Source organism: Lagopus leucura, unplaced genomic scaffold (assembly GCF_019238085.1).
Source record: "Lagopus leucura isolate 7727_CA_CO unplaced genomic scaffold, USGS_WTPT01 Super-Scaffold_1, whole genome shotgun sequence".
Lineage (NCBI taxonomy): Eukaryota > Metazoa > Chordata > Aves > Galliformes > Phasianidae > Lagopus > Lagopus leucura.
In genome coordinates this window covers 34,654,549-34,679,757 of record NW_024962250.1, presented here as the reverse complement: position 1 = coordinate 34,679,757, position 25,209 = coordinate 34,654,549, and the positions used below count along the sequence as shown (strand labels likewise).

General features: G+C 40.2%; 1 protein-coding gene across 1 annotated transcript; it reads right to left on the bottom strand.

Annotated features, from left to right (window-relative positions):
* ADSS1 (adenylosuccinate synthase 1) lies at window positions 1-25,209 on the bottom strand. The gene is made up of 13 exons (XM_042891533.1): window positions 25,006-25,209; window positions 13,712-13,814; window positions 12,532-12,594; window positions 12,123-12,173; window positions 11,753-11,819; window positions 10,524-10,631; window positions 10,101-10,182; window positions 9,184-9,310; window positions 7,941-8,095; window positions 6,837-6,961; window positions 4,803-4,900; window positions 4,161-4,310; window positions 1-3,010 (listed from the first exon to the last, which is right to left on the bottom strand). Exons 1-13 carry the CDS (start codon window positions 25,192-25,194, stop codon window positions 2,958-2,960), a joined length of 1,371 nt encoding a protein of 456 aa, XP_042747467.1. The 5' UTR covers window positions 25,195-25,209; the 3' UTR covers window positions 1-2,957.

Here is a 25,209-nt window from a genome sequence, read left to right as displayed (position 1 = left end):
TTACTTTAAATTCATTTTAATGTGTTTTTCAGGACAAAATAACAGGTGTGGATCCAAAATTCACTTGAAATATCTGCACAGAGGGAAAGATGTGAGCATAGATCGCACGTTACTACGGAAATGCTTGGTTTTCTTTCCTTTCATAAAGTGCATCATGCCAGAACTGTAAGACCATATACAGTCAAATTAAAAATTACAAAAGCTTCAAAATCCTATACCGCATGTATTAAGTCACACACATCTGACTATGAAGGCCATGTTATCAAGGAGAAGTGTGAGTACCTATGTCGAACACATTAATGTGCATGAGTGAATCAGTCATTGCTACCTTTTAAAAACCATGCTGTAGTTTTTACAATGAATTATGTTGCTTTGGCAGACATTTACCCTTAGCCTTCCATCAGGACACCATAGGGGATGACACATCAACCAATTCCACTCATTATTATTGCACTTGGCTGGGAAGGAAGAAGAGGCCAAATTTGTCACAGTGACTGTTAATAAAATCAATTTTCAAACAATACAATCCATAAAATAATGGGAAACAGCTAAACTGAATGCAAATTTACATTTAAATGTTCTTACCAACCATTACGTCACTCAGTAGGTTCAACAGCTTTGTGATAAAAAACTGAATGCATTCATGCTTAACGACAACACAAGTAAAATTTAATAGGAGATTTCATTTTAGAAAATCCATGCTGTGAAATGAAATGCACAGTTATTACTTTATTGCCTACAGTATCAAGTCCATTGACAACATCACCGGGGCTTCAATGAATCCCTGAAAGCAAATACAAGCAATGTGGATCTGACACTTAATGGAAAAAAATACTTAGTGGAAAATAAAAGATTAGGTGAACAAGAGACAGTAATCCTGTGAAAATTAAGCTATAAATCCTCATTTTCAATATGCCACTTACATCATTCAGAGTTGATCATTTAATCCAGTTATTCAGTAAACAGAGTGGCTTGCAGTCATTGTGGACTCGGTCTATATATAACTAAAGCTTAAATACAGTGGCCATCCCCAACACAAATGCACCCATGAAAGTGGGGCCAAGAAAAGGAATACGTCAGGTTAATCCAGTAGGTAAATGTCACATGGTGAAGCTACGTGAAAATGGAACTATTGCTATATCTCCAAAAACCTTTACACTTAAATTGCCTCATATAAATGAGGTACATTTCACAGTGCTTGTACTAATTAGCACTTAGCAAGCACCTGCCAGAAGTGCTTCATAAACATTAAATAAGGTCAGAAATCTTTTTCATTTTAACTCTCATCAGTATGAAGGGTAGAGCTGCCTCATCTATGTTAGAACGAGGACTGCAGATTTGAGCCACAGAGCTCCCCACAACACTGTAAAACAGGTGAGGAAGTTTTACCATGTGACATTTTACAGACTGCAAAACAGTAACAGGGAAATTAAATGACTTGCCAAAGACTAACAGAGGAGTTCTGTCTGAATTCAGGATTCACAGCTTTGGGCCATGAATTCTCCTAGGCAAAGAATGTTATCCTTCTGTATCCTTTGAGTTATTATCTCAAAAGGGGTATTTTCACACTTTGCACAATGGCACTACTGAGGTTGTGATGCCATTTTTCCACAGCCTATGGGAATGATACAAAAATATTGTTAGAGCTCTCTGAGACATACGTAGAAAAGAAACATCTATTCTGAAGATTTCAGTTATGGAATAAGTTGGCTTCTAGTATATTCTTCCTCTAGGCCTTTTTTGAGAGCTCCTGCTGCTTAACTACTAAAAGTTAGAAGACCCACAAAGAAATCCAAGTGTATTCTTGAAGGTTCTGGGGACCTCTCCATGGCTTCTACATGTCACAAGCCTGGCTGCCACATGTCATCCCCTTCTATAATTAGGTATTACATTTTGCTGAGGAAGGTCAAAATGTGCGAGGGGTGTAAATACCACAGCAGTCATCGTTAAGTCATGCATTGATTTATTCTGGGAAACATGGGAGCTGTAGAAGCAAGTGTGCCACACAGAGCTGCAAGTCCCAAGTTCCTCAACAGACACTTACAGTAAAACTCTGGAAATCACAATCACTGCATGAGCAGGAAGAAACGTCTCAGGTTCACTAAACCACTGCACGTTGTTTTGGCTGCACCCTCCTTACAAGTTCTGCACCCCGAGGACTCTCTTCCTTCCACTGTCATTCACTCCTTCCCTACTGCTTAAAACAAAGACTGCACACCTGACAGTCTCTTCAAGGATTGCCTGTTTGTACATTGGATATTTAAAAGAGTTATTAGACCACCTTCTCCAGTTTGGCCCCTCTGCAGATGTTATTTCAGTGACTAGAATAAGCTCTGTGTTAAAAAAAATATTTTAGCTTCTCTCCATTCATTTCAGTGGGCTATAAAAAATAGTTATATCAAAATTATAGATAATTGTGTTTGCTTTGCACAGTCAGAAATACCTCACTTTACTGTGTTTCACAAACTGAAAATCTGCATAATCCTACCACTCCAAGAACACTGTATATGTCTTATTGCTGCCAACCCAAAGACCTATTTTAACACTTGAAGTGGAAGAAAAAAATTCAATCTTCGCAACTCTAAAATCACCCAGTAATTACTGGAAAAATCTTAATACCAGTTTCATCAAGAAGAAATAACTCTATTCTGACGTAAAATACTTTCAAATAGTAATGTCTCAAATTTAAAAAAATATATGGATCTGATCTTTTCCTTATTTTGTTATGCACTGTTTTGATTTCTTCTTTCTGATGATGGCCACCAAACAGATTTTACACTGAAATTAGCGAGACACGTAAGATAAATAAAATGTTACAATACAGGATAGGTATTTTGTTTCTATTCAATTCCTAGAAGAACATGTTGGTTTTAAATAGCATCTCTATTTAAAGAGGAAACAGTAAGGAACAAGCAAACACTGAATTGTGCTTCAGATCACTGAACTTCTTCCTTTGCTTAAAACAGCTGGATCATTGACTCTCTTGATTTTCCAACTCCGACCCATTTGACTAGGGAAGAAAAAAAATATTAGAAAAATTAGTAAATTGCAGTGTTTTATTGTGCTTCAGTGCAAATCAGCCAACTGTGTGCTGAAATGCACTGCTAGGAAGTTTTGCTATCCAAAATCACTTTACTCCTGCTGTATTACCACACCACAGTGCAATACGCTGAAGTTTGAAAGCACAGAACTGTGTTATAAACACAAAGCACTGCCAATGGAATACCTAACAGAAGGTCAAGCACTTTTACTGTAGGTTTGACACTCATTAACTTCAGTAATAGGACGTCTAGATAAACCCCTACAGAAAGCAAAAGCTCTGTCAGATTGTAAAGGAGATCAGGAGAGAACAATGTGCACACACTATAGTGCTGTTAAATACAAGGCTGCAATTAAGAACTCCCACTATCCAGTGGGAGCAGCCACCCTAAATACTACATCACAACTGTTCACTTTTTACTGCATGGATACTACAGAAATCATGAGGTGTGCCTCCTTGAGCCATTGGCTCCACCAAGGCTGCATGCCTTCACACTGACAGCCGGAGAAATAAAACAGGGGGAGCTCTGCTTATGTATCCCATCACCAAATCTGTGCCCATCACCATGCACTGAGCTTCAGGCTTTCCTATAAGGCACTTTCTAATCTATGAAAAACACTGGTATTGCCACAGTTGCACAGAGCTTACACCCTCAGAGGTGACTTTTGATGAGCTTTATGGAAAACAACAGCCCACATGGTAGCCTCTCAAGTTTGCTGCGGCAGAAATTCCCTTCTAGTGCTCATGCCACACCTAACCCCTGGCATCTCGAGATCTCCAGCAATTCATCCGAAGAAAAGCGGATTGATTAACCTTCAGAGATTGATCAGAGATTAAGATTTTCAGTTTCCTAAGTGGAAGAATTGGTTTCAATAGCCATGTATCCAGAGATGCAGTGCAGGAAGTGAAAAGAAGACATTAGCTAGGGGAGGCATGGTGCAGAATAAAACTTCTTGCAGCTTCTTGGCAAAGTGTTGTTTACCATCACCAGCCCAACCACAGATGCTTCCATCATCTCCTGCCCAAATAAGGCCAATTTCTGGCCAAAGAAGTGAGCACTTCTATGTAACTTCTTCTGTGTATTGTTGCATTGCCACAGCTGCATCTGCCTAAGATTTACCTGGCACTCCAACATGGTTTTCCACACATCGAATGTAATTCTGGGCCTTGGCTGGAAGGTCCTCCCATTTTCGTGCACCCGTTGTGTCAGTCTTCCACCCAGGCATCGTTTCATACTCTACTTCCACCTTCTGCAGTATCTCCTGATTTGCTGTGGGAGAACAATTTTTAATCACAGTTGAATTTACCTGTTCCACCCTAAAAGAGCACACCTATGGTTGCTGACCAAGAATTTTTGTTAAAAATCTGATGGAAGAGGAAAAAAAATGTGAAAAGTAGACACCCACAGTATGTCTACCAATGGGATAATTAGTTTATTCTTAATTGAGATTTATCTATGTTATTTAGGAAGATAACTTCTGATTCAAGGATCCAGTAATTCAGTTTCCTTGTCAAAACTTTCGAATGTGCTTTATGTTGCCAGAAAACTACATCAGTATTTTTTAGAATTGAAATTATTTGAAGTTTGCAGTAGTTCCATTTTTGGGTTCAGATGTGCACACAGTATAACTCCTACACAAGATCCAGTAAAAAAGAAATTAAGCCCGATCTAAAAAAACAAAAAAACAAAAAAACAACAAAAACAAAACAGAGTCTTTCCCAACACATGCCAAAAAACAAAAATATGCACCGAATAACATACCTGGAAAATATGGAATTCTTTTTCCACCCAATTTGTAAGCAACGCCAATTTTAATCTCATCAAGGACATCCAGAATATCCAGCTTTGTTAATGCCAAGCTGCACAGAACAACATTGGTCAGAGTCACACACATTGATCTTTACCATTTTCCTCTTCAATCTCTTTCACCTTTTATGCTAGGTTTTTTCCACTAGTTCTCTATTCAGAAATCCAACTCAAGCAATTCAGTAGCAGAAATACACAAACGTATTAAACTATGAACACTGTTAATTGAATTCATGCCTCTGGGATGAATACGTGACTGAGTTACTAGGACACATTTCCAAATGCTTGGCTGCTCATACAGGTGCACAGCATTCAGTGCAGTGCATTAAAATGCAAACTGACAACACAAAGCAAAACTTACTGCATTTAGTTGCAGTATGTTGGCATGCCACTTCACATCACCACTAACAATTCTTATTCCTCCTTATTTACAACAACAAGACAACTTTGTTTACCATTTGAAACAGATTTCACACAAATACTCTGGTTTATACAGTACAGCAGGGAAGATCTCAGTCTGACATTCAGCACACTTGCTGAGCTATCAGTGTTGTCAGTTTACCGAATCTTTTCCATCTTTTGAATTAACACAATGAAAAACAAAAAAGGAACCTCAAGAAAAAATAAAGCAATCGCTAATCAGAATTAAGCTGCATTTTAAAACTAGTCACATTCTCTAGATGTAATATGCCAGACTTTGATTGGTAAGTTCATGAGCAGGTAAGGATTTGGCCAGGTATATGCACATACAGTCCATGCTGTCTGTGCTCAAAAAGTCTATGATGAATGCAATGATTGCATGACCACCTTCTGGGAAAGAAGAAACAAAGCCAGTCCTTGAGCTTTTTTTTTAGTTTGTATCTCCCCCATGTATTAACTGTCAGAGTTACCAGAGATGACAGTTTTGTTGATAGAAATGTAGCAACTGCATAGAACTGAAATGGAAGGAAATATAATGCTCTCTTAACAAATATTTCCACATTAACAAGAGCTGTTTTAAGAGAAAGCAAAGTATAAAACCAAGCAAAGTATTTTAAAAACCCTTCTGATAAATTAATGAACAGAGATCATTCTGGATATTGTTCCATTCTAGCACTACTGGCATAAACAATACCAGTTAAGTCTTGGTTTCTAAGACATCAAAATACCCATAGTCTGTACACCTGAATAATGTGCCTGAATGCAAAGAGTACACCTGAATGCAAAATCTACGCCTCATATGAACACAACTGTTATGAAACTTTTGCAGCTTTCTGGAAATATGGACTGTAATTTTAAATTACTGGCTTCTTTTATAGTTACCAGTGTTACAGCATTAGACAAACCAGGCTAATGGCTTTACAATCTTGACTAGTTCCTTTAAAATGTTGAAGTACATTTTCAATTATAAAACAACTTACTAACCAAACATGTAATTCACTCCCAATTAAAATAAAAGCAGCATTTATAATGCAATATAGTGATATATTTTTCTAGATAAATGAACCTGTCTGAGCTGTGCCAGCTGCTGTACACTTTGTGTGACCCCATTTATTCCTCTTACAGAAGTCGTACGCGGAGAAGTGCTCATCCAAGTCTGATCCACTAAAGCCAGTTAAAGCCCCAAACCACTGGCTTCTAGCTAAGACAGCTGGAAAGCACTGGATCAAGAACACCAAAACAATCACTTTGTGTGAAAACTGATGCATTGATCCAAACTACACCGGTCGTCTGATGTAAACGAAGGGAAAACATTTATGAAGAAAAAAAATCACTTTAATGATGGTGTAAAATCACTGAAAAAGTCTAAGAAGGTAAGTTTATTATCAGCATGAAGACCACTTTTACTTGCCCACTGTCAATCACTGTATACAATTTTCAGTTGCCCACTGTGAATTAATTGCTTTAAATGTAACACTTTACTGACTTATATTAATGTTACCTACATATTTATTCTGCGAAGCACAAAATAATCACTTCCAAATGTAGCGCAAAATCTGTGATGCTTACGCAGTGAATCCGTTGATCATATGAGCATATTTCAAAATGACAAGATCTAACCAGCCACAGCGCCTCTTTCTGCCTGTAGTTACTCCCCACTCGTGGCCACGGGACTGTAAAAGATCTCCAATTTCCTAAAATAAGACAGAAGGAACACTTCAAAGGTGACTTAGTTGGAGAGCGAAGCCCCTCATGCACAGGATTCTTGTATCTCAGTCACCAGCATTTGCAAAATGCTTAATCAATATACCTATCTTTTCTTCTAAGAGTTTGCTTTCCATTTCTTCATCTGGTCTTTTGGCATCTACTGTACATGTTTGGGGCAGACCAATGCTTGTGTGATGTCTAGGATAACAAATGTCTTGTCTGTGCTCAGGCCTCCTAGGTCCTACCACAGTACGAGTTTGCCAACTGCTCCCTTTGATACTGGCAACGTTTATTGGTTTTTTTTGGTTGAAAAAAGTGAAGCTAAAGCTTTACTCGTGTGATCCATAAAACTAGAGGACATCATCAATTCATTTGCAGCCATTAGAGAATGGATTTTAGTGAATACAGCTTTAAATCAAATTCAGATCACTGACCTGGAGAATGCTGTGTGCATAGCTCATTATCAATACGCTGAACTTACTGGACAATATTTTCATTATCAAGAAACCAGAAAACAGTTTCAAAAGAACTGAAAGCTCTTCTCCTCTTTTTCTGATCCATTCGTGCAGACTAGCTGACGCACGCACCAACATTTTTCAATAACTCATATGGAACATAGGCTGCTAAGCATGACAGTTGTATCTTGTAATTTAAACTCCTTGAGATGCACCAACAGCTTCTATACAGCACATTCTTGCCACTGAAAAACCCTAGATCACAAAAAATGATGAAATTTGTTTTTGACATCATTCATTACAGCAGAGCCATCACGGTAATCTAATAGCATCACACCTGTGTTCCTTTCCTCTGAAGAAAAATGACTGAAATTTATCACGTAACTCCTCTGTCTTCATGAGTGCAACACCCTGGTTCTGTTACAGTGCTTATTTATTTGTAGTATACCCTCATCCCTCAAACTTATTTCTTGGCAACCACGTATACTGCATTTTGTAATAGTAAACCTACGTTAATCTGCTCAGTGGGGAAGGCTCCGATTCCCACCCGAGTAGTATATGCCTTCACAACACCATACACATCACCAACGTGCTGGGGAGGAACACCAAGTCCTGTGCATACACCGCCTACAGTGCAGTTTGATGAAGTCACAAAAGGGTACGTGCCTGTCAGAGAAACAAAACAGCACAGCTCTGTTTCAGCAATGACAAAAACCAAAGAATGACTTTCTCTCTTAGTTGAAAGGAAGCTTTCCTCTGTATGCTTGGCTCTAAAGCTGAACTGCAGCAGCAGTTGAAGAGGGTAAGTTCTCTTTACTGCTTGCCCCCTTTTTGCCTTCAGAAGAACAAAGTCAGTAGTTCTTCCCCAAGTTGCTTCCTCCTATAGTTAATTATACACATTCAGATGTCTAAAGCTCCATAGATAACTCCCACTCCCATCAAATGAATGGTCCTTTCTGCTCATGCACCCAATTTATCTCAGCATTTTGTATAAGCACACAGTTACTGATCAACAATTTCACAGAGCCAAATAAGAAAACGTCCTGCTTTATCAAGTATGCATGACCTGTTTCCAATGTGCAAGTTTTCCTGCATTCATCTTTTGTAACTTTCACTGAGGACTGCTCACAGGGGAGAAATTTAAAAGCATCTCAGTATTACTTCCATCAGGCACTTGCTCTATTAAAGGATGCCTGTCGTTGTGTAAAGCTTTTTTCATTGTCCTATGTATCACATAAAGTATTTCTGCAGCATCCACAGAGTCTCACATAAAGGTCACAGTGTGACATTTCCAGTGCCTTACACAGGCAGCTCTGAGTATCTGCTGAATATTTTCTAAACCTGCAGAGATTACTCATGATGGCTACACTGTGACTGGATTGTAGCACCTCTCTCCTTCTTTGTTTCATCTTCATGGAGAGTTAAGTGGTTTAATTAGACTTTTGGTAATAGAGCAGAGTAGAGATCAACTGAAGAAGTTAAGCTTATAAGTTATCTGCACTGGTTTAATCCTCTCTCCACTGCAGAGGAAATACTCTCAGCAGCACCACAATGTCTGCCTGGTCTGTGTGGCAAGGTGCACAAACATGCAAGAGTAACAAAAGAATACCTAGGACTGAAATTTCAGCCCCACAGGAATAAACTTCAGTTTATTATTAGTTATTATTTTCCTATTCTTTGCCCAGCAATTATAAATACAAATCAAAATAAAATGAGTCTCTTAGGACTTCACTCAAGTTCACAATCCAACATACCAAAGTCAATATCAAGTAATGCTGCATTGGCTCCTTCAACAAGAATCTTCTTTGGGGAGCCATGAAGAGCTTCATACATAAAATACACACCATCTCGAACCATGGGTCTTATTTTTTCAGCATAACCCTGCAAATGTGAGTGTAAACATCAGCCTTCCCAAACAATAGCTGAATTGCTAGAAGAATGGTGATCACTTTTGAAGAGCAAAACATACAGATACAGATAAACCCTAGTGCACCAGCTTCCCTAGATGCATTTTATCTGAAAAAGACACTATTAGCTCATATTTACTAACAAATTAATACACTGAACTGCTAATAAGAGTGCACAAGTTGTTAGGGCATTGGAATGCTGTATTTTCTGCAGCATTCCTGTTCACAGAGATGATGCACACCTACCTCATTTTATTGATGGCCTATAGTGCAGACATGCTGAGGAACGTATAGATGAGACTGAGACTTAGAAACAGTGCAAGCTCCAGAGGGAAAACAAACAAAAGAAAACAAACCAAAACACTTCTCATGAACAATAAGGAGGTATCTTTAAAAGTAGGATGTTTGCTCTGAACAAGTACCAGGCACAACTTGGGAAACAAACGAGATTTTTTCTGTGTCATCTTTTCTTCCCTATTCAAAGATATTTTACCAGGGGATCTTTGGAATTTATTAGAAAAACGTCTTCTATGAGTGAAACCTGGATCTTGAAACACAGCTTCCACAAGCATTTCCTCAGTAAGAATTGAAGCAGCCTAGGTCTGGCTGGAATCACACTGTTAACTGACTCACTCTGAAGTCTCTTGACTGCTTTAACACAGCAAAGTATTTTTTTTTAATGCAAAAAATAATTGTATCAATTACAGAATGCATTTAATGCTCACAAGAAGAATATTCAATTGCAAATCAGAGTACTTCCTTACCTTCAGCTTTTTCAGTTGTCCCTCTATGTCTATTTCCAGTGTTGGAAACATTGACTTGTATTGTTGTGCCAGATTTTTAAATCTGTAAAATATTTAAATCATATCTATGAAGAACACTCTGAGTTACTGCTACTGAGAACCTTTGGCAAGAGGTGATGTTATACTAGATACTGCATACACTGACAGCTATGTAAAGAAAATACACAGAACTTTAATATCTCAACCGGCACATTTCCTGTTGCATTTTAAACGACAGAAAAGTAAAGGAAATACACATGCATTCTTTCCAGTTTTCTTCTCCTGGATAATTTATATATAAAATTCAGACCAGACACGTTTTGAAAAACATCTCCTTAAAAATAAACCTGCCAGCCAAAACACATCACTCTTTAACATAATATTTAGAAATGAAACTAGTTGTACCTTGAAGAAAATTCATCAAAGTCAGAAAGGAGGTCACAAATTCGAAGGCCTGTTCGTGCAGCTTTGGAAGAGTACGTTGGTCCAATCCCTTTCTTCGTCGTGCCAATACTAATTGAAAAGAGCCCCCCCAGATGTCTATTAACACATGCCAAAACATCCCTCACGCTAAGTAGTTTGTTACAGCTCTCTGCTATGCTACATGCTGAGCAGGAGCTCTGAGACAAGAAAAAAAAGCTTTAATGTTCCCTAATAATAAGTATACAGCAGATTTCATGCTTCAGTGGACTTGCATAATATTGGTAATATTCACAGTATGCAGTGAAGTATTAAGCCTTGGATCTGACTGAAACAGGTTGAGTAGGAGCATGTGTGTATGTACATATTTTACATAGAAATGATGGTTACTCTACTTTCTTGTCATACTTATTGAAAACAAAAGAAAACAAATGTATTTTTCACATTTTCATAGCTGAACCACTGCCCATGGTTGTAAACAACCAGTTTGGTGAGGTATCAAACTGCTCTCCTATGGCTTTGAAACCAGTAGCTGAGTCTGAACAAAACTACAGCTAAAGAACTCCTGCTGGAGCATTTACCTTGGATAAAAAGACAAAAATGGAGCGGCTTCCCTACCTGCATGCCTACTTTCATGTGTGTTTTAGAAAAACTTATTGGGATCTCTGTCTATGAAGATTAATAGGAGACTAGCTGACAGAATAATAGCGTGTTCATATAAACCCTTGTTTTTTCTAAAAACAGAATCATGAAGAATGAATAACTACATACCGTGTTACTGTGCACTATTAAAATTAAAATAGAGACTATTATTCCCATGAAGTTTAACTGAATATACAATAAACAATGATCAGCACGTAACCTAATCCTGTCAACACTTCTAACTGAAGTCAAAAAATCATTACTAGTCTGGTATGTAGGAACAATGGAAGCATCACTTCAACACAAATAAGATTTAAGGATTTGTGAGGAATTTCAAAGTGCCTTTATGTGCTGCAGAGAACTGGAAAAGAGAATTACAAAGAATTCACATCCTTGGTAATACCCCAATTTAGCATAATTTGTACACTAAAACAAATAGGAGCAGAACAGAGTCATAGAACTATCAAATCAGCAAGGCTCCTTACAGATATATTGCACTTCTGTTTCCCAACATCGTGCTAGTTGTTCAAATTTGCATAATTATTATTGAAATGAAAGTGCTGAAGACTTACTTTTTTCCTTCTTGGGCCTGACGTTGCACTTCTTGGAGCCCATCTACTGCCTGGTGAAAGTCAAACACTGCAATGGAGAGCCAAAGACATAATGACAGACCACAGGAGGAAAGCATTCTTTAAGTCACAGACAAGTGTGTTTGTTATTAGCTTAAGAACCTCATGTGTGAAAAGAGAGCTAGTACTGCTTTAACACCACGAAAACATGTAAAGCATCATTCTTTAGCAGATACAAATCCTGTTGCAGGTACACAACACAGAAAAGAAATATTAGATCAAATACATGTTCGCACTGTAGAGTGATAATGTAGTTCAGCGCCACAAGTTAAGCACTGATTTGAGTCTTCTCCACCCTTCAAACATCACTTACCTATATGTGCTCTATCTGATATGATCAGTCTTTTCTCCCACTCTTTTAAACCTGTTCAAAAAAAATAAAAATGTAGTTTAAAAAGGAGGATTCCAGCTGCTCTGATTGGTCACACTTTGAGATTTGAATTTCTGTTCTTTTTTACATGTTTTCCCTACATGCTATTGTCACCTTTCTCACTTTAGTATGGATTTCATTTTCTAGCCGACGCAGTTTCAAAGGACATAAAAATCCATGAGGCCCCGTGAAAAAATTGCTTTTGAAAAACCTGCCTTAAGGCTACAACACAGTTCAGCATTTTTAATACTGTCCCTTCCATTACTCAAAATTCAGAAGGTTACTGCACTGAATAAACCAAGGCTCACAAATCCCTTCGTACTAGCTGCTAGCATAAAGAAATGATACAAACCTTTCTTTTCATTCTTTTCAGCTTCTTCAAACAGGCCTGGTAAATGTATAACCACTCCATTACCTTCAGGAAGATAAACAGTTTGTTTTAAAGCAAGTAATAAAATATTCATTCTGAGGGTGTGAAGCATGTAAACTCTCGCTGTCTGAAATTTTATTTAAAAAGGAAGACAAGGTTTCTCACATTTCTCACCATGCGATCTTGAGATTTTTGGGGATAGATCTCCATTCTGGATAAGCAGCTGTAAGTCTGCTACAATCAGACAAAACTACTTGCTTATTGCAGATGTGAGCATATGGGCTGCTGCAAAGTCAGCTGAGTTCAGCAGATTCTTTCCTTTGTTTGTGGTGGACTTTGCACCAGGAATTTAGTCTCAATTGTTCTCGGGTGAAAGCTCAAAGGAGTCTGTTGCCTTACAATACCACAAGTCTGTGTGACAGCATTTACATTTTCTTCAGCATTCATGAATTTAGCTTAAACTCAGCTGACACTAACACTGTAACGCATTAGCAATGCCTTCACCCTGCTATTGAGCTACAGTTCAAAATCCACAAGCAGTACAGAACATTACTGATGAGATGTGGATTAATGATTTAGTGGGTTGGAAACAGCTGCTGCTTCCTTCTTGGGAACATCGGAAATATCTGCAACAGTCTCTCTCTGCCTAAATTTAGGATAACTCAGTTAAACTCTTTACTGTTTGACAAGAGAATAAGTTGGAAAGCAAGATAATACACCGTATTTAGTGAAAACCAAGAAGTTTCTCGTATTTCAAACATGCATTCAGAAATTATCAAATGCAGCAAAACCGAAATTACAGATCTGTGACTCACTAGAATGCACTCATTTCTTGCACATATTGCATGCAGTTTTTCTTTCAGAAAGAGCTATAATTTTGGACAAGTGCAAAGTTTCAACTTAAGCCTATCACTTAAATAAGAGTTTAATGCCCAGTAAGTAAGCTTTTAATGATGTTATTTGCATCGAATATCATTATGGTGAAATATAGCATCAGCTTACACAGTTTGAGTTTATAATGAAAGCAAGAAGTCAAACAGCTGAAGCTAAAATGAATTTCTAACAGTCACATATGCTTTTCTTCTCTTGTTACTATAAACGATGGTTGCAGCTACCTGCCGAGTAGCACTGCTTGTTAAAACAAGCTCCAAATTGGTCTTACCGATAAAAGAAATTGCCTTTGGATTAATAATGCCACTAGGGAACAGGTGGAAATCATATTCTTTCCCGTCGACAACCACAGTATGACCTGCGTTGTTGCCACCCTGAAACAGAAAGAACCAAAGGGTTAACTGCCTTATATCTTCACTCTAAATTCTCAGCAAATAATGTGATATTATAATCTTTTTTTTTATTATTTGCATGAATGGTCATAATTTTATCCACCTTACAGTGACTTGAACTACTGTGGTACTGTGCAAAATGGCTCAGACAGGACCAACGTGAGATGTCAGCAGCTCTGTGTAGGTTTGGAAAGTAGAACTACACCATGGATGGAGTCAAGGCAGAAGTGGGTCACAGCAAGAGTGAATGTAAGTGATAGCAAGAAAAAGAAACCTGAAACTTTCTGGGAACAAAACTGAACTTAACATGTACCCATAGGGTCCTGACTCCGATATACCAGAATGCAAATCCACAATACTGGGGCACAACCTGTATTCAGCCAGTGCTATGGGGTTAAGGCTACAACTCCAGTATTTCCTCTTCACAGAATCACAGACTGGCCAGGGTTGGAAGGGACCTCAAGGATCATGAATCCCCAACCCCCCTGCCACATGCAGGGCCACCAACCTCCACTTTTAATACGAGACCAGGCTGCCCAGGGCCCCATCCAACCTGGCCTTGAATGGAAGCACTCCTTTCCCACCCACAAAGCAAACGCTGCTGTAACGTTAGGAACATCTTTGCAGCTTCACGCAGTATCCTGGTCAAAGGATGATCATCATCCCACTTCACACCACCACCTCTCAACAGAGCCTGCTGCAATTCCTGACTTCGGTGATCATCTGGCAGACCTGAGAGCAGAGTTTGTATTTTCTCAAGAAACTGATTTTTCCCAAAAGGCTTCAAAGGAGGGCAATGAGACAACTCAGACTTGGGAAGAGGTGAGTAAGTCAAGAGCGTGCATTGATCTGAATTAAACAACAAAGACTTATTAAAGGTCTAGTTTTAACAAGCATAGTGTTTATTTTTGCTGCGATTATCAAGAATTTCCTAAACAAATGATGCCCAAGTGCTGTCTTTCTTCAGCAAGTGCTTAAGAACACACATTAATTTTAACTCCTTTATCAATCAGCTGTGAGAGCATGCATATACAAAACCTGCTGATGCACAGAAATATCAGCAGATATGATGCATCCTGTCATTGCCAAAATCTTTGAAGCCACTTTTAGCCCCCTGAGTAGACATTATAGAAGAAGAATTTCACAACATACCTTCAAAAACAGCATTTTCCTGGTCTAAAGCTAGAATTGACTGCTCTTGAACTGCTTTTGCATGCTGGTCTGCCTTTCTCAAAGGAGTGTCTTGAGTATATTTTTTACAGCTGAACTTCATACATTTCTACAAACGCAAGTGAAGTGGAGGCAGAGCATTGAATTGTCCAATATATATGATTAAACATGCAAAACATAACCAGTCTGATGGGACACTTTCTAATTGCTATCTTTTGTCTTAGTAAATCAGACACATTTCTCACCTTGAGTTTCATAGATGTTCTGACAAGCTGGTAGTCTAATAGCTCAGACACTAAAGACATCTACTCCTTTTCTAATGTTACCAAAGTTCTGAGAGTCAATCTAGGGCCTATATGAGCTTTTTTTCCCCCTTTTTTATTAATGAATGGGAGCTTGAAAGCTTACTCAGGCTTCATTGGAACATGAACACGTTTGGAAGTCCAGAGAACTACTGGGCACAGTACAAACAGCCCTGTGCACAGAGCTTCCATTTAATATCCAGACTCAGCTCACAGAATCCCTGCTGTGAACCACTGTACTGCCCAAAAATCCCACAGGAATTTTATACACCTTTCACAGTTAGCACCTTTCCAGGTCATATCTCTGCTTTCTGCCACGATTCTGAAAAACTTTCTCTAGAAATGGGAGCATTAAGGTGACAACTTTTTAGAGGTTAAACACCAGTGTTACTTTGACATCATCTGCACTGTGAGCAATGCTATGGCCAGAAATAACTTTGCATTAATTTCCAAAATGCGGGAAGCATGAGAATTCCCATTCAACCACCCTGGTGTGGAAAGTTCTGATCCCAAGAGGGAGCCACACAGGGAGCTGCTGAAGCTTCGAAAAGTTACGACTACAGCTGGGATGGCAGCAACATCTGCAACATTAGCATCCACTTCAAACTTCCTTCAATTACAGCAACAAACACCAGCAACGAAGTGGGATTTGAGAACTACAAAGTGTTCAGCGTGCCAAACAATGACAGCAGTTACAAACCCTCCCTTTGCAAGCACTGCCTAGACTCATCAACACTATTTGTCTGCATGGCCACAGCTGATGTTCTTCATGCCTGCTGTACTTCAGAGCTGGTAAATGCTCATTTTTAACAGTACTTGGTAGGTGTTAAAGGTCTCCACATACAAAGCAAGTACCAAGAAAAAATAACTTTCACTGAAGTCATTTGCAGCCTGCAGTGGAAAATTAGTATTCAGTCTTATGAAAGCACTGCCTTCATGCTTAACAAATCCATTTTTATTACCTTCGATAACTCTCTAAGTTGAGGTTTTATTAACAGCATTAAATATGCATCACTTCACTGCATTTTGCTAAGGAATGCTTTGTTACCTCGTGCTACTTCAACTTCTACCTCTTTTCTTCTAAAATTCAGAAGGTTTAAACTCAGCAACCTGAAATGCCTGTCATTCCCAGCTGGAAACAAACTTTGATGTAAGATAAGGAAAGACCTGTAACACTTCTTTCAAGAGCACCAGGAACCACGCTAGGCAGACTTCTAATAATCAAAATCTGAAGGTACATGATGTCCCAATACCAGAAGGAGTCAAAGGAACTTAAGCTAACAAATAAATAAATAATCTTTCTTTTTTCCCACCACATTGTTTTATTCAAAAAATACCTTTCCAAGCTTTTTATTGCCAACCTACTTGTGATATTGTATGCTTGTATAGAAGTGGCATACTTTGATTACTACTCTACAGTATGTGAACAAAACCACTTCATCAATACAACAGATCAAGAAGCTTTTATGTCCCACCAGTGTTAACAATCACATGCTGATACAAATCATATCTTTAAGGTACAATAATAATTATTATGAACAAATTAGCAGAAGAGAACACAGTCTTTGTCATTTTCAGAAGAAATTACTAAAAAAAAATTAAGAAATAAATTCACCTTCCAAAGTGCTCAGCCATTTCAAGGCTCCTCACTTCTGGAAAGCTGAAATATCCCAAGATGGAAACAATTTCCATCCAGAACAGTCATGCAGTTATGAGGCTGCTTAGTATCTGCAGCAGGAACTCTTTGCTTGCACCTAGATTCACAATATGTTTGAATAGGGATGGATGCTCAAATGCATTTCTGCCTGCTCTTGCCAGGTGGCCAGTGTGCAAGAGAAGTCTTGGATGGGAGATATCTATGCTAGAAACCAGGTGGAAGTGCCTGAAAACAGTTTCAGTCCACTGGCTGCTATGCCTAGTGTGGTATTTGTGCATATAAATGGAAATAGCAGGTAGAAGCAGAGAAACTGCATTACCTTTCCTTTTGGCAGTGGTGCAATTGCTATTGGAATACCATGTTCTTGGTGGCTGGGCAGCATTACAAAATGATCTCTTCTGGCATTCTAATCTATGAATTTACAATCCATGAATTGGAATGCCTATTCTAAACCAAGAGCCTGTGATGTCTGCATCTGGAAGTAGATGAGATTCCTGGCTACCACTTTCTGTAAGTGTCCCAGCCCTACTGATTCCATCAGCCACTGAGCTACAACATTTGTTGCCATACAGCTGCAGTTGGAGGCCAAACACTTTTCATCATACAATGAAACTGACAATAAAAGGCTTCCTTTTTGTTTTTGTTTTTAAACCAAGACCTGCCTGTACAACCTCAATAATCTCCAACTCGGTTCCAAGAAGTGGATTGTAACTTTTTTCTCAGAAAAACAAACAAACAAACCAAAATGCAATTATTAATAATAAGAGCTGGGTTAGAGAATGATCAGAAGTATACTCACACTAGATCTACAAAGCAAGGGCTCTGTTTTTAAAACTAAGGTGGTGTCAAGGAGCTGGAGTTGCAAGTATTCCCTTCCTAACACTGAGAGTCATCAGCCAAACCACGGCTGCCTTGCTCTTCTCCCCTAAGACGTCAAAAAAAAAAGTGTCAAGTAACAACCAGGCTGTACAGAGCAGCCCTGTGACCCTCCTTGATGACTCCTAAAATTAAAGCAACGCACAGAACCCCACCCTCCCAGTTACAGCAGTGATCTTGAGAAACTCCTGAATTCCCTTGGAAGCAGACCTTCTAACGCCTGAACGAGAGCATTAGCATGACCACAGACAGAAACACCCCTGACAGCTCTGAACGAAACTTCTGACCTTCTGAAGAAATATATATGAAATATTTCTAACATAAATATCTGAAGCTGAAGCTCGTATCCTATTTTGCAGCAGTAATGTTGTATTTTTCCTTTATTACTAATTAAAATTCCCCCCAACTTCTGAAGAGACCTTGCTCTTCCTAAGTATCTGAAAAATGCAACTGAAAAACCCAGTTTTCCAGACCCAGAGTCTAACTCAACTCTGCTTGGAAGAACAGTCAATGCAGAGAAACTAGATATGCTTAACCTGAAGATATGTTCTAACTGAAACGAAATTGCTGTCAAGCCACAAAAGCCATGTAAACAAACCAAAACTACTATGGCAGACCACCACTACAGCAAAACAAACTGATCCCAGCAGAACCTGTACCGAAAATGATTAACTCAAGGTATATTGACTGAAAACAGTAGTGGAAAAATTATTCCCACTCCTGTTAGCAGAATCCTAAAATGAAGGAACACAATCTAGACACGTTTGCCAATCTTTAGCTTTCTCTTTTGAAGAAGTGTAGTCATGTCCCCAAGGGAAGCAACACGATCCAAGAATATGAACATGACTTTGCTTATATCTGTAAACAAGTTAGCGACAGCTAGTGACTTACAAAAGGAATGAAACAGAACAGATGTCATTTCATCTTAATTTTCAGCTGCTTTCTTCAATGCTTGTAGAGGATAATAAATTTATCAGGTTTTATGAAGGGATTGGAAATTAAGCTAGCTTTCTTATGGAGATTGGGAAACATTAAACCTGACCTTCTCATCAGTATTTATAATCCTGGTGGTCCTGAGATGATCTCGCTGCTACCCAGAGGAGCGGCTAGTTTAAAATAGCCGTGTCATCACGTTGTTCTAAATCCTAAAATGATATAGTGTAGCAGGTAATCAAATGTAAGTAAAATGAAATACAGAATTTGCATTAAGTGACTTACAAATGACAGTTTGCTACAGAAGAATTTCAAGCTTTGAAGGGTGAACTTCTTTACCTAAATGTATGCGTGCCTGTAAATGGGACTGTCAACCTTCACAAACATTACCAAAATAAAAAACAACACTTCTGCAGTCACACTCAAGACTCCAAGGTCAATTCCTTTGCTGATGATCATTAAGCACTGAATGATCAAGAGATTAAAGTCTTTGCATGCTGCTTCATCCTCTATGAAGAAGTTATGCTAAATATCACAGTTACATCTCACCAAAAGGAGAGCAACACAATACAGGCACACAAACACAGAGAAAAACAAGCAGACAACAAGCACTGCAACCGCACGTATTCATCACATAAAGCCGACCTAATTTAAACCCTGATGCAAACCATTCCAGCAGCCCAGGATCAATGGGGACAGTCAGGGCATGCGGCTGTTTTGCCCTCTGTCAGCAGCTCAATAGAGAAAGAGAGGAAGCATTCCTGTCACAAACATAAACCACTGAAAAAACCTCATTGCCTGGCATTTCTGTCATGTTTGGTTTTCTTTATTTGACCATTTGCCCACAGTAATTCCTTTGTGTTCCTCAAAGTGCCATTTCTAGCACGCACGGTATTCACATTCATCACCAGAACACTAGAACAAGAAAATAAGGAAACTTACAAATAGGCAACAGATGTTGCTTGGATACATCCTTTCATCCCTTCCTACATTCTTCTTTGATTTTGTAATGATCTCAACCTCAAAAGTTTCTTAGGCTTTCCTTACTGCTTTAGCCCTTCTCAACATTATTTCACATTTACTGCACTAGAAAACCAGTCACTTGCTCTCCCTGCTGCACAAAGATGTGGTTAGCTGCAAACTGCTCGACCACAAGTGACCTTAACAGAAAAGGCTTCTATCCACATTTCAACTGCCTCTGTTCTTTAGTAGAAGTATCGATTCTACCTTTCGTTACCTCTGTCTCAAAGGATCGATGATCCTCTTCTCAAATTGAAGACACTCACTGTAAAAGCACACTGAGTTGGACCACATGAAATGTTTTAAGAAGTGACTACACATTTAGAAGCACGTTAATATGAGAAGTTCAGCACAATACTAACAGCTCTTCTTATGGCAATGACATTTTTACTATTTGGTGTATCTTCTTTAATGCCTGCTCTGAAGGCAGCACTGAGGAAATTGTTTCCAGACTTCCAGAAGCTGCAGAAGTCACAGGCCTGACACAGCCAGTCTGGGTACAGGCAGCACTGGAACACATCTGGTGCCAAATGACTGAAAAACCTTAAAAACACCTGGACTACACTGTGCTGCTGATTCACTGTTACTGCTTTCACTATGAAATGAAGGAAAAGTGTGCATTTGTACTGCCACTATTTTGCTTACCTGTTCATTAACTGAGACCAAACCCACTACAGATCACAATTATTATCATGGGTCTCTATTTACTAGTGGCATTTTTTGTATCTTCCACACTGAGCTTTTGGAAAACTGCACTCTCTTTCCTCCCCTTCAAGATTTTTACAGAATTATTTATGGGGTGCTCTGCCCCAGTGCTTTTAGACATTCTGCTGTAAGACTATTGCACATAAATACTTCACCACAAAAGGTAAAACTGTTTACTCTCCATTACAGAGGGAACTCAGACATTCTTGGCACACAACTTTGTTATAAAAATGAAAGCGTCTCATGAGCTTTTATTGTTATTGGCAGAGACATAACACACTGCATGCCTTTTTATGACAATGCATGCTATTTCCTTTTCCATTCATATCCACACAGTCCCATGCAGTAAATATGTTCAGTGAAAAGTTATTATTACAGGTGTTCCTTGCATAATTTCAGCTTCCTTAAGGAAACAGCTACAACTGCATGGCTGACCAGCTGCCTTCAGTTAACTGTGACCTTATCAGAGTAGTTCAAGGCAGGATTTTATGGGGAACAGATCTAATTTGAGTGATGCCTCTGGATCTGTAGCTCTGCAGCTGTGACAGTCAACTGTTTGCCTGGTCATGTTTTAAAGCAGCTCTGTGAAATTACCCAACCAAAAAAAAAAAAAAAAAAACACCATAGAAAATCTGCCCACAAGCTCTAGCCTTGGAGGCAGCCACAATGAAAAGCTTCCGACATTGCGTGGCTGGGCTGAGAGCTGTCACTGAAGAGATCTGGGCCTGCCCAGCCTGGAAAAGACTGAGAGGGGATCTTATCAGTACATACAAAAATCTGAACAGAAGGTATCAACAGGATGGGGTCACACTGCTTTCTGTAGTGATCTGGCAGCGGGCCTAAACCTGAGCACAGGAAGTTTCATCAGCACGAGAGAAAAACTTCCTCACTGTGAGGGTAACAGAGCACCAGAACAGGCTGCCAGAGAGGTGATGGAGTCGTCTTCTCTGGAGATACAGAAAGCCTGTCTTGATGCGACCTTGGGCAAGGTGCTCCAGCTGGCTCTGCCTGGACCAAGGGAGGCTGGACTGTAGAATCCCAAGGGGCTCCTTTCCAACTTCCATCACTCTGGGAAATCACTATATAAAGGCATGTTAAAAATGAAGTAGGCTGTGCACCAAAATCTGTTCATACTTGGATTGTAGGCAGGCTAAGCACTGAGCTGACTCAACATGATCACATTGATAATCTTCCATTCAAGTAAAATCCAGCTCTGAAAACTCAGGACAACTAAAGATGCTGAGGTTTTAATGTGGAATTTTCTTCATTTAGCACAATTTCAAGTTTCACTTGTGCCTACGAAGGACTGACTCCCTGTTCCCATACACCTAACCTGCCCTTCCTCCAGTGTCCCAGGAACCACATCATTTCCTGCATGGCAATCCAGCTACAAAATATTTTCTTCATTAAAGCAACGAGCTAAAAATACTTGAGAAAAGTTTGATGAAAATTATACTTCCTTTGGTAGAACCGTCAGGGAAATACTACTCCGAGTAAGGTCTTTCAAATCCCATTTGGCCCTGAATCTAAATTCTGTTCAGGAAGGAAAAAAAGCTTTTTTAAAGTGTTAGATCAAATAGTACGTAATGAAGAATTGCCCCATTGAGACAGTGTTTCAAAAGACAAACATCCCCCCTCCAGTTATTAGCTTTTTAATCTTGCCACTTTCATTTCACTGAGGACTAAACCACACTGTTTAAATCAGTGTCTCAAAACATGAAGCAGACGGGACATGAGGAAATAACCCAGTGAACCATCCAATTCTAAAACACAAACATTTCCTGAAGAAACTTCATTCTGAAGTCTCTTGAAGACTTCAGAAGATCTTCCCCATGTCTAATTTAAGCAATCTATTGAAAGGCTCTTCAGTTTCCAGGAGGGATGGGAAATATCAAGATTCTGGTCCAAATGCTGAGGTGTTTTTATGTCAGTATAAGCCACTTATAAATCTCTCTCAAACTGGTTACTTCTGCAAGTTAATCACTTACCATTACCCCACTGGGAGAATAGTAATTAGTGCTGTTCAAATGCTCAGACTCATGCATATCCTTAATAAATCTTAAGGGTCAGAGTAGACAGTTATCTACTTGCATGACCAACTTTGAAAGCATCAAATATTATTAAAACAGCACATTTAAAAAAAAAAAAAATCTTCTATGTTGTCAGATGTGTAAAAAAAGCACGGAAATATTATAGGAGTTGTATAATTTTTGCTACTCTAAAGTAAAGAATTACTCATAATTTCTCTTCAAGTGTTTCATATTTGCCCTCAAGCTCTAATTCTGAAGCCAGTTCTGTTAAATCTCATGCATGTGTGTGCACTTGTGTCAGCAAACACTATTCCAAGAAGAGTCCAGAGGCCTCCTGGATCCACTTGCCTTCCATCCATCCACCCATCCAGGCCTTATCAGCATGCAACAAAAAGCAGATCTAGACGTGCCCTGCAGCATACTAAGCCACTCAGCCTGCTGCTAGCACACTAACCGTTGTGGCACACACATACTGAGTCCTGCATTCTCCCAGCTGTTCTGCAGCTGCACCTGGGGCCATGCTTGTGCATCCATCAGCTCCCTGGATGGACAGAGAAGTCTTGAAAGCAACCTCGGGGCATCACAGTGAAGACTGTCCAGAGGGAACCTGTATGACTTCTTGCAGTAATAATGCTAAACACATGACTGGCCTATGGGAAACGCTTTGCCTCAGGTCTAGCTTCTAAACTCTGTTTCCTTCCCAAAGCAGTTACGGGACCTGTGCTTAGATTCTCAGCAACAAGTTACAAAGAAAACAGAACAGAAAAAAAAAAAAAAAAAGGAAAGAAAAAAAAAGATGTAGAAGACTACTACTTCTGTCCTAATACACATTCATCAGCTAAATTTCGCAGGGAAATATCTCAAGGTGATTCAGGACCTTGGGAGCTCCATGTTCCCACTCAAAATACTTCCTCCACTTTTAAAATGTTTAACTCCCATGGCAATATTTATTTATACGATATGCTTAATTGGAGAAACATCCTCAAATCTGAGACGATGATCCCAAGTTCATCCATAATTTCTCACGAGATGTAATGCATTCTGAAACAATAAGTTTCACGCTACATAGCAACTGAACTGAACTAAGATGCTGGTTTATGAACGCAGTCACACAATTTACCAAAATCTTTAGTGTGATAGTTACAAGCATTAGTAGCTCTATTGATCCAATATGCTAGAACCACAAGATGGCCTAGAAGGGACCTTAAAGCCCACACACTACCAAATCCCTGTTGCAGGCTAGTTGCCCCATACCAAATCAGGCTGCCCAGGGCCCCATCCAACCTGGCCTTGAGAACCTTCAGGGATGGGGCAGCACTCACAGTTCATTATTAATACTTGAAAGCATTCCTTTGAAAAGTTATTGCAATTATTAGTGACTGCCTTAGTGTCTAACTGGACTTGTATTAAGACTAGATTAAGGTTTTAAGATTCCTTGCATTATGGAGCATGTGTAAAGAAGGGCAATGAAGCTGTAAAGGATCTGGAACTCAAGTCTTATGAGGAGTGACTGAGAGATCTGGGGTTATTCAACCTGGAGGAGGCTCAGGAGAGATCTTGTCATTCTCTACCATAACCCGAAAAGAGTTTGTAGCAAGGTGGGGGTTAGCCTCAGCTGCAAGGTAACAGCAACGGGACAAGAGGTGATGGGCTTAAATTCTGCCAGGGGAGGTTCAGGTTGGATATCAGGGAAAACATCTCAGGAAGACTGGCAGCGCATTGGCACAGGCTGCCCGGGGTGGGGTGGAGTCACTGTCCCTGGAGATGTTCAAGAAAAGGGCAGATGTGGCACTGACTGACACAGTGCAGAGCAATAACAGGCAAGGGCTGCTGGCTGGACTAGATGACCTTAGTGGTCCTTCCAACCTCAATGATTCTGTGATTATGCATACACATAAACAAGCCTCACTAAAGCCCTCACGGACTCGCACTACGCAGCGGCTCTCCGAACCGGTTAAACAACGCTATTCTCCAGGATAACAACGGGGCGGGAATACCGGCCCCATGACACGGCGCTTCCCAACGCTGAACGGAACGGACCGAGAGGCGCCGCGAACCCGGGTCCCAGCGCCGAACCTGGGGCAGCGCCGTGAGGGGGCAGCGCTACCGCCACCCGACACTCCCGCGGGCAACTCCCGGCGCCGGGGGATCTTGTGTCGCTTATCGCGAAGGGTCAGCTGTTTTTATTTATAGAGCCGGGCTTTTTCTTTCCGAGTGGCATTTTCATGCGCCGCCCGGGAGGGAGGTGGGGGCGGGGAGGGGGGGAGAGGGGCACGGCGCTGCCCACCCCGCAGGCCGAGGGAGAAGGAACGGGGAGAGGGGAAAGAGCGGGAAGGGGAACGGGAGCGGGCGAGGAAGCAAAGCAACAGCGGGAAGCGGAGCGGAGCGGCGTGGGGCAACGTACAGAGGAGAGAGCGGGGAAAGCAGCGGGGAGCGAAGGGTGAAGAGCGCACGGGGGAGCGGCGGGCACAGCCACCCACCTGGCAGCGGCACACGATGTCCGACTCGGTGGCCAGCAGGTCCACCACCTTCCCCTTGCCTTCGTCCCCCCACTGCGCCCCCAGCACCACCGTCACTTTGTTACCGCCCGGCTCGCTGCGTGCCCGCTTCAGCCCGCCTCCGGCGCCGGGGTGGCTGGTGCGATCGTTGGACGCCCGGGTGCCCGACATGGTGCCGGCAGTGTG